The following is a 15,954-nucleotide window of genomic DNA, read 5'->3' on the forward strand; positions in this document are numbered from 1 at the left end:
ACCATTACAACAACAACAACAACAACAACAACAGCAACAACAACAACAATAATGATAATAATACCAATAAAAATAGTAAATAAATAAATGAATAAATAAATATATAGGAATAAAAGCACCCATTACCATTGCTTCTACCAAGTGCTATACTACTATGCTACTTCTATACTGTCACAGTGGCAGCCGCAGCAGCAACAACAACAACAACAACTACTACTACTACTACTGCTACTACTGCTACTAGGGCCGACTACTACGACTACTACTACTACTACTATACTGTTACCAAGACTTATTCCTACTACTACTGGTGCTGCTGCTAAAGCAGCACACCAACAACATCCCCCAAAAATGTGCCGACTCAAGAAGGTTCGACTTCAGAAGGTTCCGTACTCAACCATACTGCAAATAATCAGAAGTTCCTTTTTCGTCAACAGCAAACATGTCAACGCTGGTCGTCGACAACACCGAAAAGGCTTCGACTATCGTCGACCACGCCGACGCTATGCCGACACTTCGAAGAGTGGTGGTCATGGACCTACCATCAGAAGGCGCTGAAGACCTGCACAGACGCTACGCAGCCGCTGGACTAGAATTACACTCTTTCCAAGATGTTATCCAGCACGGTGTACAAAATGTGGCGGACCAAGTGGTGAGCATTTCCACTGACTATTATTAAAACTACAAAAAGGTGGGCTGAAATATTGTTTACTAAATTCATATTTTACATTTTTGCAGAATTGATGGTGAACTTAATTTGTAACAACACCAACAAAAGAAATGGCATAACAAAACAAGACTTCATAAAGACAATCGTTTATATTAAATGAGTTAGTCAAATACCGGTTAATGATTGGCTAAATACAGTCACGTGATGGAGGCACATTGGTTATGTTCGCCCATGGGCAGAACATTGTTGTAATGTTTTCCCATGGGAAAACATTTTCACGTAACAAAAAATGACAGAAGGACCCCGCACAGTGAATTTGGCTCTGCGCGAGCGGTCGAGTGCGTTGTGCTGGTGGTTGACGTTGGCGTATTTGACTAACCCATATAATATAACAGATGATGACTTTTGTTGTCGGAAACATGTACCAAACGTTCCACCCTCAGGGTTTGAAATGATATTTCGGGAGGCTATAAGTCCCGAGACTAAGTCTAGGGACTTATAACCTCCCTCAATAGCATTTTAAACCCTTCGAGTGGAACATTCGGTATGTTCCCTCTCCCGCTAGTCATCATCTATGTCGCGGGTCGAGCATTTATGCATGAAACCCTATGAGAATATGATCAGTCATTCACCCAACACTACTCTGTAAGCATCTATAACCTCCAATGTCTTACTATAAAGGATACAATGATAAACATATACCTGCTTTAAGTAAGTTTCCTTTTTAATGATATTCCTCAGCAGATCCAAAATATCATGAGATAGATTCATTATAATTATATATTCAATTCAATTCAATTCAATTCAATTCAATTCAATTAACTTTATTGTCCGTTTCTGGAAATTTGTTTTGTTTGCATGCATACCCGGTTACATCGATACATACATACACAAAGTACACATATAACATAGATACATAGACATGATAAGACACACAAAAGATATACAGCAATACAATATCACTATCATTGTCAAAAATACATAACATTAAAGAAGTATTAATCTGTAGGGCCCGAATTCACGAAGGTGGTACAAATGAAACCATGGTTTAAACCATGGACAAAAACCATGGAGCGCCAAGTGTCGCACGGAATATTTCGTTACAAAATTGGTCATTTCGTCGACAAAATGACCGTTTCGTTAACGAAATGTTCATTAAGTTACAAAATGTTGTCATTTCGTTACAAAATAATAATTTCATCGACGAAATGACTGATTTCGTAACGAAATATTCCATGCGGCACTTGGCGCTCCATGGTTTTTGTCCATGGTTTAAACCATGGTTTCATTTGTACCACCTTCGTGAATTCGGGCCTATGAGTCAACATTGTATTGGATGTGGTGTGCATATAGGGCCTAATACAAGTATATACGATGTATAAATATGTGTCAATTAATAATAACTATATAAGAAATTTAAACAATACAAGTGAATGCATGTTTATATGTAAATAAATGATTTTTTGAAAAGCAGATTAAAGATCAGTTATTGGCATATTTTCAGCAAAATGATTTGATTAACATAGATCAAGCCGCATTCTTGCCCCATCACTCAACTAACACTTGTCTCCATCGAGCTGTTGATGATTGGTTGGAGTCTTTTAACGATCGTGAAGTAGTTGCTGCATGTTTTCTTGATATTTCTAAGTGTTTTGATTCAATTGATCATACGTTATTATTGCATAAGCTGGAATGTTATGGCATCAAGGGCAAACAATTGAAATGGTTTTCTGATTATTTAACTGGTAGGAGTCAAAATGTTTTTTGCCATGGCCATCTCTCAACATCCAAAAGTATCACGACAGGGGTACCACAAGGGAGTGTACTTGGACCTATACTTTTCCTTATATTTATTAATGATATTTCAGAATCTGTATATTCATGTTCCTGTAATGTATTCGCAGATGATGTAGTAATTTATTGTTCGCATAAAGATACTGATAGAGTTACATCAATGTTGCAAAATGATCTGAACTCAATATATAGATGGTACAAGAGAAACAGATTAAGTATTAACTTAGATAAGACTAAGGTAATGTTATTAAGTCCACGGTGCTCCAAAAGTTTGAACATTTTTCTTGATGGAAAAAGGATTGAACAGGTTCACGATTTTAGGTATTTGGGTGTTATGATAGACGACCATCTTCAGTGGGATGCACACGTACAAAATTTAGCCAAATCTATATCTATGAAATTATTTATGTTACGCAAAATGAACCAATTTTTGGATAAAGATTCACTTAAACTTTTGTATACTGCCGTTATTCAACCGTGTATTGATTATTCATGCTCCGTTTGGGGAAATTGCTCTGTTAAAAATAGAAATATTCTTTATCGATTACAAAAGAGGGCAGCACGAATTATCACATCAAATTTTGATTACGGAACTGCAAATGGGAATGACATTATCAAGGTTTTGAATTTACAAGCATTTGAAAATAGAAGGAATTATTTTTTGTCAACGCTCATGTATAAATGCATCCATGGACTTGCCCCCACCCGAATGTGCAATAATATTGAGATGATTTTTGACAGGCATGGGTTTAATACAAGAGCAGCTGATTCTTTGAATGTGGTACCACCTAAACCGAATGTAGAGTGTTTTAAAAGCTGCTTTAGATATGCAGGAGGAAAGGTATGGAACTCACTACCAAATGTTTTAAAGAATTCAAAGTCATTATCAACTTTTAAATTGTTATATAAGAAAATGTATTTTCACTGATTTTATCAAACGGCCTGTTTTTACATAATATGTACCATATTATTTTTTGTCACACTGTGTAACCCAAACTTGCCTGGTGCAAATTATGGATGCATGAATCCTTGAATGTGTGTTATGGGTATACATGCATTCGACTGTTTAGGTTAAACGGGCATGACTGCCAGATTGTATGTAATCTATTTATTAGTGTAGATTTTTATATAGAATTTCTATCTGCTTTTTATGATCGTGGGCTTGTTGATTCAAGTCCTTTCTGGCAGAGTTTTTACATTCCTTTTGTACACCAAATGGTCTGATTGTGTATATAATCTTGCATCATTTTATTCACTGTTTTAATATATCCTTTTCTATCATATTGTTTCGTTATATCATACATAGATCTGGTTACTACTGATTTCATTGGACGTATTGCTCCTTTCAGCTCTGATTGCTTGTTTGTAGTGGTTTTTATGCTTATATTTATGTAACATGATTTTTATTTTTATATAGTTAGATTGTACAGGACCTTGATGTAAAACAGCATTCACTTGCTGATCTTGTTATCCTGTCAAAATATGTTGAAATAAAATAAATAAATAAATAAATAAATAAATAAATAAATTGTATAAAGATCTTGAAGGTTATATACGTGTGTGTGTGTGTTTGTTGTGTGTGTGTGCGCATGTATGTGAATGTACAAAAATGTGAATCTATGTGTTTTTGACGAAAATGTATATCACACCACGGTCATAATCATTCTATATACTCCTGAATTAATATTTTCACTTGACTTTAAACTTTGGCCTTTGACCCAATGGCCCAGAACTTGTCCTGCGAAATCTTTGTCGAGTGTTTAGCATATATATATATATATATATATATATATATATATATATATATATATATATATATATATTTCTTCCATGTGTTTATCATAACTTAGTAATAACACAAATTACCAATAATGTGTCAAAACAATTTTGTTCCTATTACGTCTTATTACGCACCTCGTACTCTGCTATCTAATTCTTGATTCATTCATCTAGTTGCCTACACCAGATGACCTCAACACAATCTGCTTTACCAGTGGCACAACAGGTAATTAAAATAGATTGTGTTCAGTGTCTATAAACAAGCATGTAAATTTTGTTTTGTTTTTAAATTCACTGAGATAGCATTGTCGATGTAATGATTGTTCATGTAATCTTAGGTTGCGCTTGCCAGCACATCCACCCGACAGCAACAAAGTATTTATTACAGCCTGATATTCAGCAATAATATGAACAGTTTGATATTTTGCTGAAAGTGCCATTTTCTGGCAATAAAATTTTACCAGATAATATATTATAAATACAATGACAACGTTATTTGAAGTACGTAATGTATGAAATTAATTTGACAATATGTATTCTCTGCAGAGAGAGTTGTAGGTCAATTCTTTGTTCTGTGGTCAAGATGAGCCTCATTAATGTAAATGAAGGGCAATGTTTTCATGGCAGATAACATAGTGCTTGCTTAAAAAACAAACAACAAAACAAAACAAAACAAAACAAAACTGGAAGCATTCATCTCGACAGCGTGTAGCAGTTACATTGCTGTAAAGATTCTCATCTCATTTGTTCAGGCCAGCCGAAAGGAGTCCCGCTTAGGCATCGACATCACATTGCTAATCATGACGCCGTGTTTTCTACACACGAGGTGAGATTATAATGATGATGATGATGATGATGATGATGATGATGATGATGATGATGATGATGATGATGATGATGATTATGATGATGATGATGATTGTTATTATTATTACTATCATTATTATTGTTTAGATAATAATTACTGCGTATCATACAAACATAACATGTGAGCAGCATTTTTTTTCTTTTTTCACACATAATCAGGACTTCGTTTTGTCTAGACATGAAATGAGAACTGCAATTCTGTAAGAAAATGATGGTTGACATGTATAATTTTCCCACACAACGTAAGAAATACCAATTTTTGAGGGAGTCTTCTATAGACGGCATTTCGAGTTTTAACGAATGCCATAGATATACAGCGCTATGCCACTCACAATAATACCACATAGTTTTTGACGGCAGAATTTGACATATTTGTAGTGTAGTTTGTTAAGAATCGCTGTCCATGATTGGGTTCCAGAAGGTAATTGAGACTGCATTTTTTTTAACGAGGGCAGACAAACAAGATTTGAAGGCTGTCCTCAGTCTCAATGAATATCATCACAATAATCTATATTGATAGTCCCCCACCAATTCGAGCTATTTTCTACAGTATTGTAGAATGAAAGGAATCTATGACGTGTCCGGTTTTTTTTTTTTCTTCGTCCTCGTGCAAGATGCGTTGTTGAAGGCTAAGTCAGCATAGAGAAAACGAGATGCATGTCATACAGGGAATGAAGGACAGAGAGCTAGCCAATAATATGAAACCAGAACTGGATTGAGTCTTCATTGAATCGGAATTGTAGCATTTGGGGAGGAACCTCCAACGTATTAGTGTTTTGATAATTGTATCAATGACCAAAGTGAACTCCTCCTTTGCTTTCTTTTAGGGCGCAATAGTCATTCTCATACACAAGTCATGTAGAAACATAGACTCTCTCCCACCGTCCTGCTCTCTCTTCTGTCGGAAGGTTCTCCGATTGGCTGACAATAGATGGCGCTGCTTCTTCTTCCTGGTCAGTGCCGTATATTACGGCACTGTTCCTGGTTCCGTCCTAAAGGGGAATGCTGTTTTGGACCAGTCAAAATGAGAAGAGAAAGATCAACATTTTACATGCACTACAGTGAACATGTTATCGGAATGAAAATAAGGAAATTATTAAATTCTGAAGATTTGCTGACTTTTGTAAAGCAGTTCTCGAACAGCTGATATGAATGTGCAAATGGGTGCCCAGATGGTCGTCACCTCACAGTTTTCAATTGGTCGTGTACAAAAGATAAATAAATTGACAACGATTCATTTCTAATCCCTTTACAGTGAAAAATAGATCATTATTCCTGGTCGAATAACTTCAAAATAATGATCACTGAAATATGTTATGATTTTGAGACTGAGGCATAATTTTGTGTGAAAAAAAAATAAAAAAAACGAGCTGGAAATTTCAAGATTTTAAGTACAAACTATAGGTAATGTGTGAGGCGGTAACATCATCATCTTGCCATTTGCATGTTCATTTTGCTGTCCAAGAACTGTTTGGTGAAATCTTGCGAAACCGTGTATTTTCATAACTTCCCTAATTTCTTTCCGATTGTGATCAAATGTTCACTGCTATACAATTAAAATGTTACTCTTTCTTTTCAGGCTAACCTTTAATAATGATGAAGGTTGATTCAAATCATCTAAGCTTGTTGGATTCAGGTGAATGATTATGTTTTAGAGAAATTGTGTGGGTTTTTTGTGGCTTTTTTTTTTTCCAGAATATTGCCCCGTAAGAACGTCAAAAGTAATTGGTAATGTTACGTAAATATTCCGAGACGTAACATCCCCCAACCCACACGGAAAGCTAGCCTTAATCTATTTGATCCTTACTGTTATTTTCTCCAGGACAGTGAACTATTCGACCATCAAGATATTCATTTCTCTCTTCTTCCGATCGCCCACGTCTACGAAAGGGGGAACATCGTGAGTATTGACATATATTATTGTAACATAATAGTCCAGTATTGAAGTATTTACACACACACGCACATTCTCACATTCATATGAATATACATCTATGTGTCTCTCTCTCTCTCCCTCTCTCCGTGAATGCGTGTATTCATACTTCTGACGCCGTAATGTCAAAAGTTCAACAAAAAAATTTATTGTGAGACTGTATTCATTGTCATTTCAAAACATATGCCATTTGCAAGAGGATGTTTCCCAGTCTGAATTGGAAAGGACAGGACATCGTCTTCATTTTTTTTTTTCAACCCTTCTTTATCATTTTGTCATATGGGCAATGAGATCTTCGTAACTTGTCTTATTACACGAGCAGTAGAGGATATGAATTTCCTTCAATTAATTAAAAGTCGCATTTTGTATAGAACCATGCAAGCGTACACGCATGACTGTGATTTTTAAACGTATAAGAAAGAAACGCATGGAGAACAAGTGCAAAAAATGCAAAGAGTATACATGGTAAAAATGAGGCAAAGTGACAACTTTCCGGACAAATTTGGTAGGTCATGCGAGTTTCTCCCTCTCCCCATCAAGTTAAACTGTCTCTCTCTTTCTCTCTCTCTCTCTCTGCAGTACAACATCATGATTAATGGTACACAAGTCGGCTATTTCGGAGGAGACATGCTGAAACTCCTAGACGATGCGCAGGAACTGAAACCAACCATCTTCACGGGGGTGCCTAGGTTATTCAATCGACTCTACGATAAGGTGCAGATTAGTCCTGTGTTTCTAGTAACTGTTTTACATGTCGTTGCCCAGAGTGATTGGAAACTTACATCTGTATTGTATCTGTATTGTAGAACGCATGTCTACACTTGCGATGTTTTCTAGGTTTCCATGGTGATATTGCCAGCTTGAAAGACAATGTTCGAAAGACATTATTTTAACCCATGTGTATACATACAGATAGTAAGTTGTAGGTTTCTGATATATTATATACGTGTACATGCTTCAAACACCAATCAACAGAAACCTTTTTAAAGTTGTGTTATTCTGAGATATATTTGAGTAATATAGGTATGTATATGAATTTACAACAACACCGACAGGTTTTTGAATGACTAAATCCTTAATTTGACGTGGTTTGCTCAAAACAGATCAAGGGATCGGTGGATAGTGGCAGCGCGATAAAGAGGGCGCTGTTCTACCATGCCTACAACCAGAAACTGAAGGACCTGGAAAAGTAGGTTGAGCGTTGTCATTTCGTATTGTCGTGCTTACGTGTGTGTCAGAACAGGTTTCTGTGTTTCTTTATTCATATATTTGCACGAATATTTATTTGAAGCGTAGTATCGTAGACATCTTTCATAATTGATTATGTGTAACGAGAATCAGTGTAATAAAGATCATCAAAAATATTCATCCTTCGTGTAGAAATCTTAGTGAACATGTCTGTCGTATTATCATTACTTGAAAATCTGACGAAAACAATATGAATAACTGAAATGATATTCGATGAATGAATGAATCAATATAAAGAAGAATAAGATGAGTTATACAAGATAGAATCACCATCAAGGTATGTTCAAAGAAGTAAGAATGCGCTGAAAGGAACATTTTTGTCGTACTGTGTGGTATATTACCCCTCACTTTGTTTTGTTTCGTTTTGTTCCGTGTTTGTTTTTTTTTTCCATCTGCCAGCGGAACACTAAGTAACGACACCATCTGGGATAGGATAGTGTTCAAGAAAGTCCAGGTAGATGAGCGATTCTATCAACAACTAATCTCAAGTTAGCGTATATGAGCACAATGACTTGTTTATTCTTCTTCTTCTTTCTCTCTCTCTCTCTCTCTCTCTCTCTCTTTCTTTGCTTTCAAATCTATCAACGCTTTAATCAGCAGTTCTCTGACTTTCGCCGGGTATAATCATCGTCTATTCACACCATGCTATGTTGCCAAAATAGAAATAGGAGCAGAGACGGAGGGCAGTATTGATGTTTGATAGTCAAAAGTGACAAAGAAACCCAAGGGACTGTTGTCAAGTGGATAAGTCTCTGGAGTGGTTAACGGTTTATCCATAGGTTCCCTGTTCGAGTCCTGAGTAGATCCTGGGACAAGTTTTTATTACCCACTCTCACATGCCCTGTAGAGACAGATATATAGAATCTTGGTACTTGGCATGCAGTGCCTGTGTAATGATAATGGCAAGGTCCTGTTGATGATCAGTGCTTACAGTGAAGGGGCTATATACCCTGTACGATGATACGTACATTCATGATGAAAGTAATACTGATGATTTTTGTTGTTGTTGATAAAGTAATGATAATGAAATTAATGTTACTGTTATTATCATTATTATTATCATTATTGTTAGCAGTAGCAGTAGTAGTAGTATAGTAGTAGTAGTCGTAGTCGTAGTAGTAGTAGTAGTAGTAGTAGTAGTAGTAGTAGTAGTATACTACTACTATAGTAGTAGTAGTATCCCGTAGTGGTATATCGAAGTAGTAGTATAGTGGTGGTAGATAATTATTATTGTTTGAGTTATTATCATCATATCTTATCTTTATCATATTCACATTAATGAAACAGAATGAAATCAAATTATGCCCTTTGTCAGAATAATTATGTTTAATTAAAAATTTGTCGTCACACGGCTCTTACTCTAACTCTGTGAAGAAAGGAGCAAAGAGCAAATTTGCAAATACTATGGACATTAAATATTCAATTCAATTCCATTCAATTCAATTCAATTCAATTCAATGCAGTGCAATGCAATGCAATCCAATGCAATCCAATCTAATCCAATGCAATCCAATCCAATCCAATCTAATCCAATCCAATCCAATCGATTCCAACCCAATCCAATTCAATTCAATTTGGCAGGACCTTCTCGGTGGACGGATACGGTACCTCTTCTCTGGCGGCGCCCCAATCTCTGGCGAGGTCATCACCTTCATCCGATGTCTCTTCGGCTGCTATGTGAGTGGCTGTAATCGAGTTACTGTTGATTTAGAACTGGAAGAATAAATCGTCATCTTCATATCAAATTTTGATTTGTATTTTGCCGGAAATCGCATTTTGCCGGAAATCGCAAGTTGTATTTTGCCGGAAATCGCATATCACGTCTTTTCCCTGACTGATCGTTTTGACCTAGTTACTGTTATCATCATTCTCATGTGTGTGCGTGTGTGTTTGTCTGTACTATGTACAGACACTACAGACATGATACTTTCAACCATTTGTTACTTGCCCTGTTTTGTAATGTCCAGTTTGTCCAAGCGTATGGTCAGACGGAGACCACAAGCTGCATTACTCACACTCTCCCTTCGGACCCAACCAGTGGACATCTTGGACCGCCATCGGGTGGGACTGAACTCAAGCTTGTCGACGTCCCTGAGCTGGACTACTTCGCCTCGGAGAACAAGGGGGAGGTACGTTAAACCTTTCAGTTTTCTATTTAGAGGGCGGAAGATTGATAAAGAGAAATTAGAGCCATTCACTATTCATTCAGTCATATTACGGATTACAATCATTTCTAATTGCGTCTAGGCGTACACTTCATGTCATGTTAGGCTGGTAAATCAAGACTTTGTACCTGTTTATCGGTGCACAATATGAAAATGCCAGAATCGTGACAAGAAATTGTAATAACGCAATGCTGCGAATGGCAATGCTCTTGTTGCTCTTTGTAAGGTCCTATGTCCGTTACTAATTTGATTTATGATATGACTCATAAGTATTATGATACTTAGCGCCACTATAAACTGCTGTGATCGGCGTGTTTGAAAAGGAGAATCCAGAAAATCAAGAACAAAAACTTTGCCATTCGAGAGACTAGAGCAGATTGTAGCAATGCTTTATATATATATATATATATATATATATATATATATATATATATATATATATATATTTGCTCCTTGGGACAGATCTGCATGAGAGCGCAGAATGTGTTTGAAGGTTACCTTGACAACCCGGAACAGACGGCCGAGACCCTAGATGAGGACGGCTGGATACACACAGGAGATATTGGCGAGTGGACAGAGGTATGGTATCGACACGGGATGTGAGGACGAGTCGGGGCGAAGAGATGACAGTAATCTCTACTATTGTGTAGATTATGTTAGCACAGTACAAACACGGCACGATTCACGAGTAAAACATACATGTAGATCATTTCGTGTATAGCGATATTGATGTGGCAACGTAGTAGTGGATACAGGTCAGAGGTTGCCCTTTTGGTACTTTCTATAATGCACGTTACCCAATCGTGAGATATACAAATGATTACAAAGAGATTATTTTATCGTAGATCAATCTAGTATCGCGCTATTTCTAATCATGCTCTCCATAACAAGTAAGTCGGTCTTTTAATCAAAATCAAACATGTGGAGAAATGAAGTTTGGTTTGCGTAATTCACATGCTGTCAAATACCCATGTGTATTTGTTGGGAGATCATGATCGAAGGCCTTACGGAAATACACCGTGAATGCGTAAAAACGTTATACCAGCTTCGTTTTGTTTCGTAGGTAAGGAGTAGGCGGCATCCTTTAATGTCTTACATTGAGTTATAGATGATAGAACTCCTCCGGTGTTTCTCAGTGGATGTTGTCCGTAGACATGTTAGCTTTAAATTGTGCCACTTACAATCATGACTGTGCATTGCCTTTCTGGGTTTCTCCGTTGCGACCCAGATCGGGACCATTAGAGTTATCGACAGGAAGAAGCACATCTTCAAGTTGGCCCATGGAGTCTACATCGCCCCCGAGAAAGTGGAAAACGTCTACGTGCGTAACCAGCTCGTGATGCAGGTCTTCGTGTATGGAGACAGCACTAAGGTCAGTCCTGATGGCGAATAAAATCTGCTGGAACGCAGGGTTGATTTAAGTAAAGGGCAAAGAAGCAATGAAATGAACAAACTCGGCAATTAGCCAGTCGTAATGTTTTTATATTTGAATGTATTAGTTAGAAGGGAAATACCCATGGATATAAGGTAATTGATGTGGCGCAAAGAGGGTTAACATCGCAGGATTTGATCTGCGTGTGACTGTGATACTGCTGTTCGGTGTATTTGTAATTGAGGTGCAATTTTTCTCTATTTCTCTTTGGTAATTCATTCACGTTTATATATTGTTATCATTACCCCGTTTGTGTTTTCTTTGATAGCATTGTCGGAGACAGTTTCTACAAAATTGAAATAAAAAACCTTTCTGTGAAAAGAAAGATAATCCATTCTGAACATAAATAACACAAGCAAGAAAGATATCATTGTAAGAATGCATAGATAGAATGCCAATATCTTGTGCATCAGCTTTTGTTCATGCAGTTGAGAAGGTGAGTCTATTTGATAATGCACGTTTTTGTTTTGTTTTTTCATTCATACATTCATTGCGTTTCAGGCCAGTATGGTAGGCATCGTCGTGCCTGACCCGGATGTCATTCCTGGTTTTGCAGAAAAGCTGGGAGTGAAGGGATCCCTAACAGAGCTTTGCCAAGACGAGGTAAATCAAATGTTGATTAACATAAGTAATGGTTGTGCGATAGTAACTTGTTTAACTTCCTTCCCTGTGAAAGATTACTTGGTACTCAGACAGCAATGATCCTTTACCTTGAAACACAAACAAATAAACAAGACAAGATGATAGAGAACAGTGTATGTAGCATAAAGCACAGCGTCACCTCTTTCTCACATTGTGAGATTAATGCCCCAAGATGTTACAATGATCTGATGACGTGATCTAGCAAACTAATTGTGAGTCAGCGCGTCACCAGTAGGCCTATCACCTAGGGTGTATGCTGAATACTTGTTTCACCGTAAATACATGTAATGCATATGTAACGCAGGAAAAAAGGAAATCAGCCTCTTTCAGTGACCATTGAATATTCTTCTCGGCTTTAACGTGCCAAGACTATTTTGCTTATTTTGCGTGGTTTTGTAATGCCTCTTTTGACCTTCATCATTTTTGTTTAATTGCATATTTCATATACCACGATGTTATTTTTTCCCTTATTGTTGACTCGTTCTTGATATTTTCTTGACATTTTCAAAGAGGGTGAAGTCGGCCATTCTGACCAGCATGAATGAGCAAGGATCGAGCGAGGGTCTCCTAGGATTCGAACAGGTCAGTGGTGGTGGAAAAAACAACAACATCGTAACTGGTGTTGCAGAATGACAAATCTTTCATTGATTGCACTTATGAGATATGTCACTTCATGAAAAAGAAACTAACAAACAAAAACAAATAACATCGTGGAGCTAAGTAACAAGTTATCCAGACCAAGCCTCTTAGCAAGATGTGACATCGCGCCTGCTATTATCCATTACCCTTAAGCAAGCAGAGCTGGTATCTAAGTCTCCCTGTTTGTGCAGGAGTTTCCCTGAAGCAATATCTTTACATGCTGACAACAGTTTATAAAAACCTCCCTGCTTTTGGAATTATCATCGACTATCTGAATGCATACATGTTACACAGAAGTATTTAAATGATACTACAGTAGCTAAAATGAGTCTGATTTCATATTATAATACAGTAACCAAGGTAAAGTACTGATGTAGTACAATAACAACTTTCGTAATCGCTCAGAACAGTCAGCCGACAACGTTTACTCCCAAGTGTATTAGGATAATCGCTGGTTCAGTATCGTTAGAGGGATGGTGCCACGCAGAAATTTTGCACATCTCAAAGGCACATTCAGAACCCGTGACATATAAATTGGCAGCTATAAAGTATTTAGTGGCTACTCTTAAATGATTCCTGGTATTGGGACATTCCATGGGCGTGGCTGTTTCCCACACTTGTACCTCCGACCTTTTGCTTATGACAGATGAAATGAACAATCATTGGTTTCTTCATGTTATTATTCCTCTAATTCCTTTGTTTCTTACCTTTATTCCACAAGGTGAAAGATATCTGTCTTCATGCGGAGCCGTTCAGCGAAGAGAATGGCCTCTTAACTCCATCTCTAAAGAACAAACGGCCTGACATCACCAAAGCATTTGCCGCCGAAATCGAGGACATGTACTCAAACCTCGAATAGAAGAACATAATTATTTTGACTGCTTTTGTGAATATGTGCGTGTATGCGGTATGTGTGTGTATCGAGAGATTGCGTGCGTGTGCCAATTGTTGAGGATATGTGTGTGTGTGTGTGTGTGTGTGTGTGTGTGTGTGTGTGTGTGTGTGTGTGTGTGTGTGTGTGTGTGTGTGTGTGTGTGTGTGTGTGTGTGTGTGTGTTTGTGTGTGTTTAAAAATAATGGGGGAGGGCGCGCCCGGCGCGCCCCTCGTGGATCTGCCACTGGCATGTGTGTTAGTCGGAATAATTACGCAGTACCCGCTGCATGCTATAAGGATTAGAACCAACCCTTGCTGTCGGGTGAAAGCTCGGTGGTCTAGTGGAGATGACGCCTGTCCGTTGATCAGGAGGTCGTAGGTTCGAATCCTACTCGAGTATGTACGCCCATGATTTTTTATCATGGCTACTACTAAAACACTGATCAATTCAGTGCTTATTTACGTCGATGTAAGGCAATTTGTCAATCAGTTGCAACTGTATACTCCTCCACAATATTGGGCCTGGCCAAGAGTGGTGCCCCCATGCCCTAATATTGCTTGTTTCCAATATGGCCGCCATCCGGTTGCATCCAAGGTGCTGAATCAGGGTACATAATTATGATATCCCCTTTAATGACGTTTACCTATAAGACATAACCTTATGGTGTCACCAGGGGACATGGTACCAAGTACAATACCCTTAATGGTATTTTAAACAACTATTTTTTAGGGAGATCTTACACTAGTTAGTCTGATTTACAACAAGGAATTCACTTAAAAATGTCAGATTTAATTGTATTAAGTATAGTGATATCTATGATATATCATACTTTCGAATTCACCTCCCTCAATTTTAAAAACCTAGCAAAGCAGATAGATTGAAAACAGATACATTCAACGAAACAAAAAATTCTACATCCAACTGATTTTCAAATTCATTCCATCCCAATATACGGTAAGGGATTGATAGTTTATAACAGGGTAGTTTTCAGCATTTCCCTCATTTTGCACTGCATGACACTGCGTTGTGCGTAATGATGTGGGAAAATTCAAAAATCAAAATGCATGTTTATATATTTTACATGGAATCAGTTTGTTGTCTTGGAAGAAATGCATCAATCTTGTGATGTTGTTGTTTCCTATGTTTCCTTCCCATCACGAGTAAAAATGAAATGTGTTGATCAAAGTTGGTGTGATGTGACGCTGTATTGCAGGTGGCCTTCAATTTGTTTTTCACAGTTTATTGACATATTCAACAGACTGTAACTCACCAAGATGCCTCTTGAAATGTTTTGAAAAGCTTCTAGATCTACGTGATTCCACATGAGCGGATGATTATCAGTAGTCTTTTTGATATCATCTCGTGTGAAACAAAGCATTGTTTCTCTTCAAAAGACAGCGTGTCAATTAATCTGCACTTACTGTTGGTGCTGTATACAAGACATTCCGACCCACCTCCACCTGTAGCATTCGTAGGCGCAGTTGTGATGTATAGAGCAAGATCTTAATATCTTTCATGAAGCTAGACTTTTCTTTTCTTTCCTTTTCTTTTCCCCTCTAACAAATGTTCAGCAGGAAACATAGAAGTATCCGCACATGCTGTTTACATTTCCATCACATGCCCTTGACTGAATTTTCATGTCAACAACTTTTCAACACAATGCATGTTCAAAACAAAGCATTTGGGTCATACATGATTCACTCGGCAGAGTGATTTATACTCATAGACTGCAAACAGTAGTATGATTTGTCCCTTCACAAATAAGACCACATCTCTTCAAATGTCTTCAAACGTAAATGAAAGTAATTATTCTGAAATGATTACTTCCTTGTATATCTAATATAAGCCTGATTATGTGTGTACTGATCTCAAGTAATAATAATAGTCACTCGGGTTCCGCGGAGACATGTA

At 37.4% G+C, this 15,954-nt stretch overlaps 1 protein-coding gene and 1 non-coding gene across 2 annotated transcripts in view; both read left to right on the plus strand.

The window, feature by feature from the left end:
* LOC140228810 (long-chain-fatty-acid--CoA ligase 5-like) overlaps positions 1–14,028 on the plus strand; it is a 55,846-nt gene extending 41,818 nt beyond the window's left edge. The window contains exons 6-19 of the mRNA XM_072309084.1: positions 438–652; positions 4,418–4,469; positions 4,996–5,069; positions 6,933–7,010; positions 7,623–7,757; positions 8,147–8,232; positions 8,691–8,745; positions 9,873–9,968; positions 10,259–10,420; positions 10,919–11,035; positions 11,685–11,828; positions 12,390–12,491; positions 13,041–13,112; positions 13,891–14,028. Coding sequence (XP_072165185.1) covers positions 438–652; positions 4,418–4,469; positions 4,996–5,069; positions 6,933–7,010; positions 7,623–7,757; positions 8,147–8,232; positions 8,691–8,745; positions 9,873–9,968; positions 10,259–10,420; positions 10,919–11,035; positions 11,685–11,828; positions 12,390–12,491; positions 13,041–13,112; positions 13,891–14,028 — 1,526 coding nt within the window. The remainder of the gene's footprint in view (positions 1–437; positions 653–4,417; positions 4,470–4,995; positions 5,070–6,932; positions 7,011–7,622; positions 7,758–8,146; positions 8,233–8,690; positions 8,746–9,872; positions 9,969–10,258; positions 10,421–10,918; positions 11,036–11,684; positions 11,829–12,389; positions 12,492–13,040; positions 13,113–13,890) is intronic.
* Positions 14,029–14,369: 341 nt separating this feature from the next.
* Positions 14,370–14,442, plus strand: Trnan-guu (transfer RNA asparagine (anticodon GUU)). Its single transcript has one exon. It is a non-coding gene; the product is annotated as a tRNA-Asn (tRNA).
* Positions 14,443–15,954: the final 1,512 nt, after the last annotated feature.

This window comes from Diadema setosum, chromosome 5 (genome assembly GCF_964275005.1).
Source record: "Diadema setosum chromosome 5, eeDiaSeto1, whole genome shotgun sequence".
In the NCBI taxonomy this organism is placed as follows: Eukaryota; Metazoa; Echinodermata; class Echinoidea; order Diadematoida; family Diadematidae; genus Diadema; species Diadema setosum.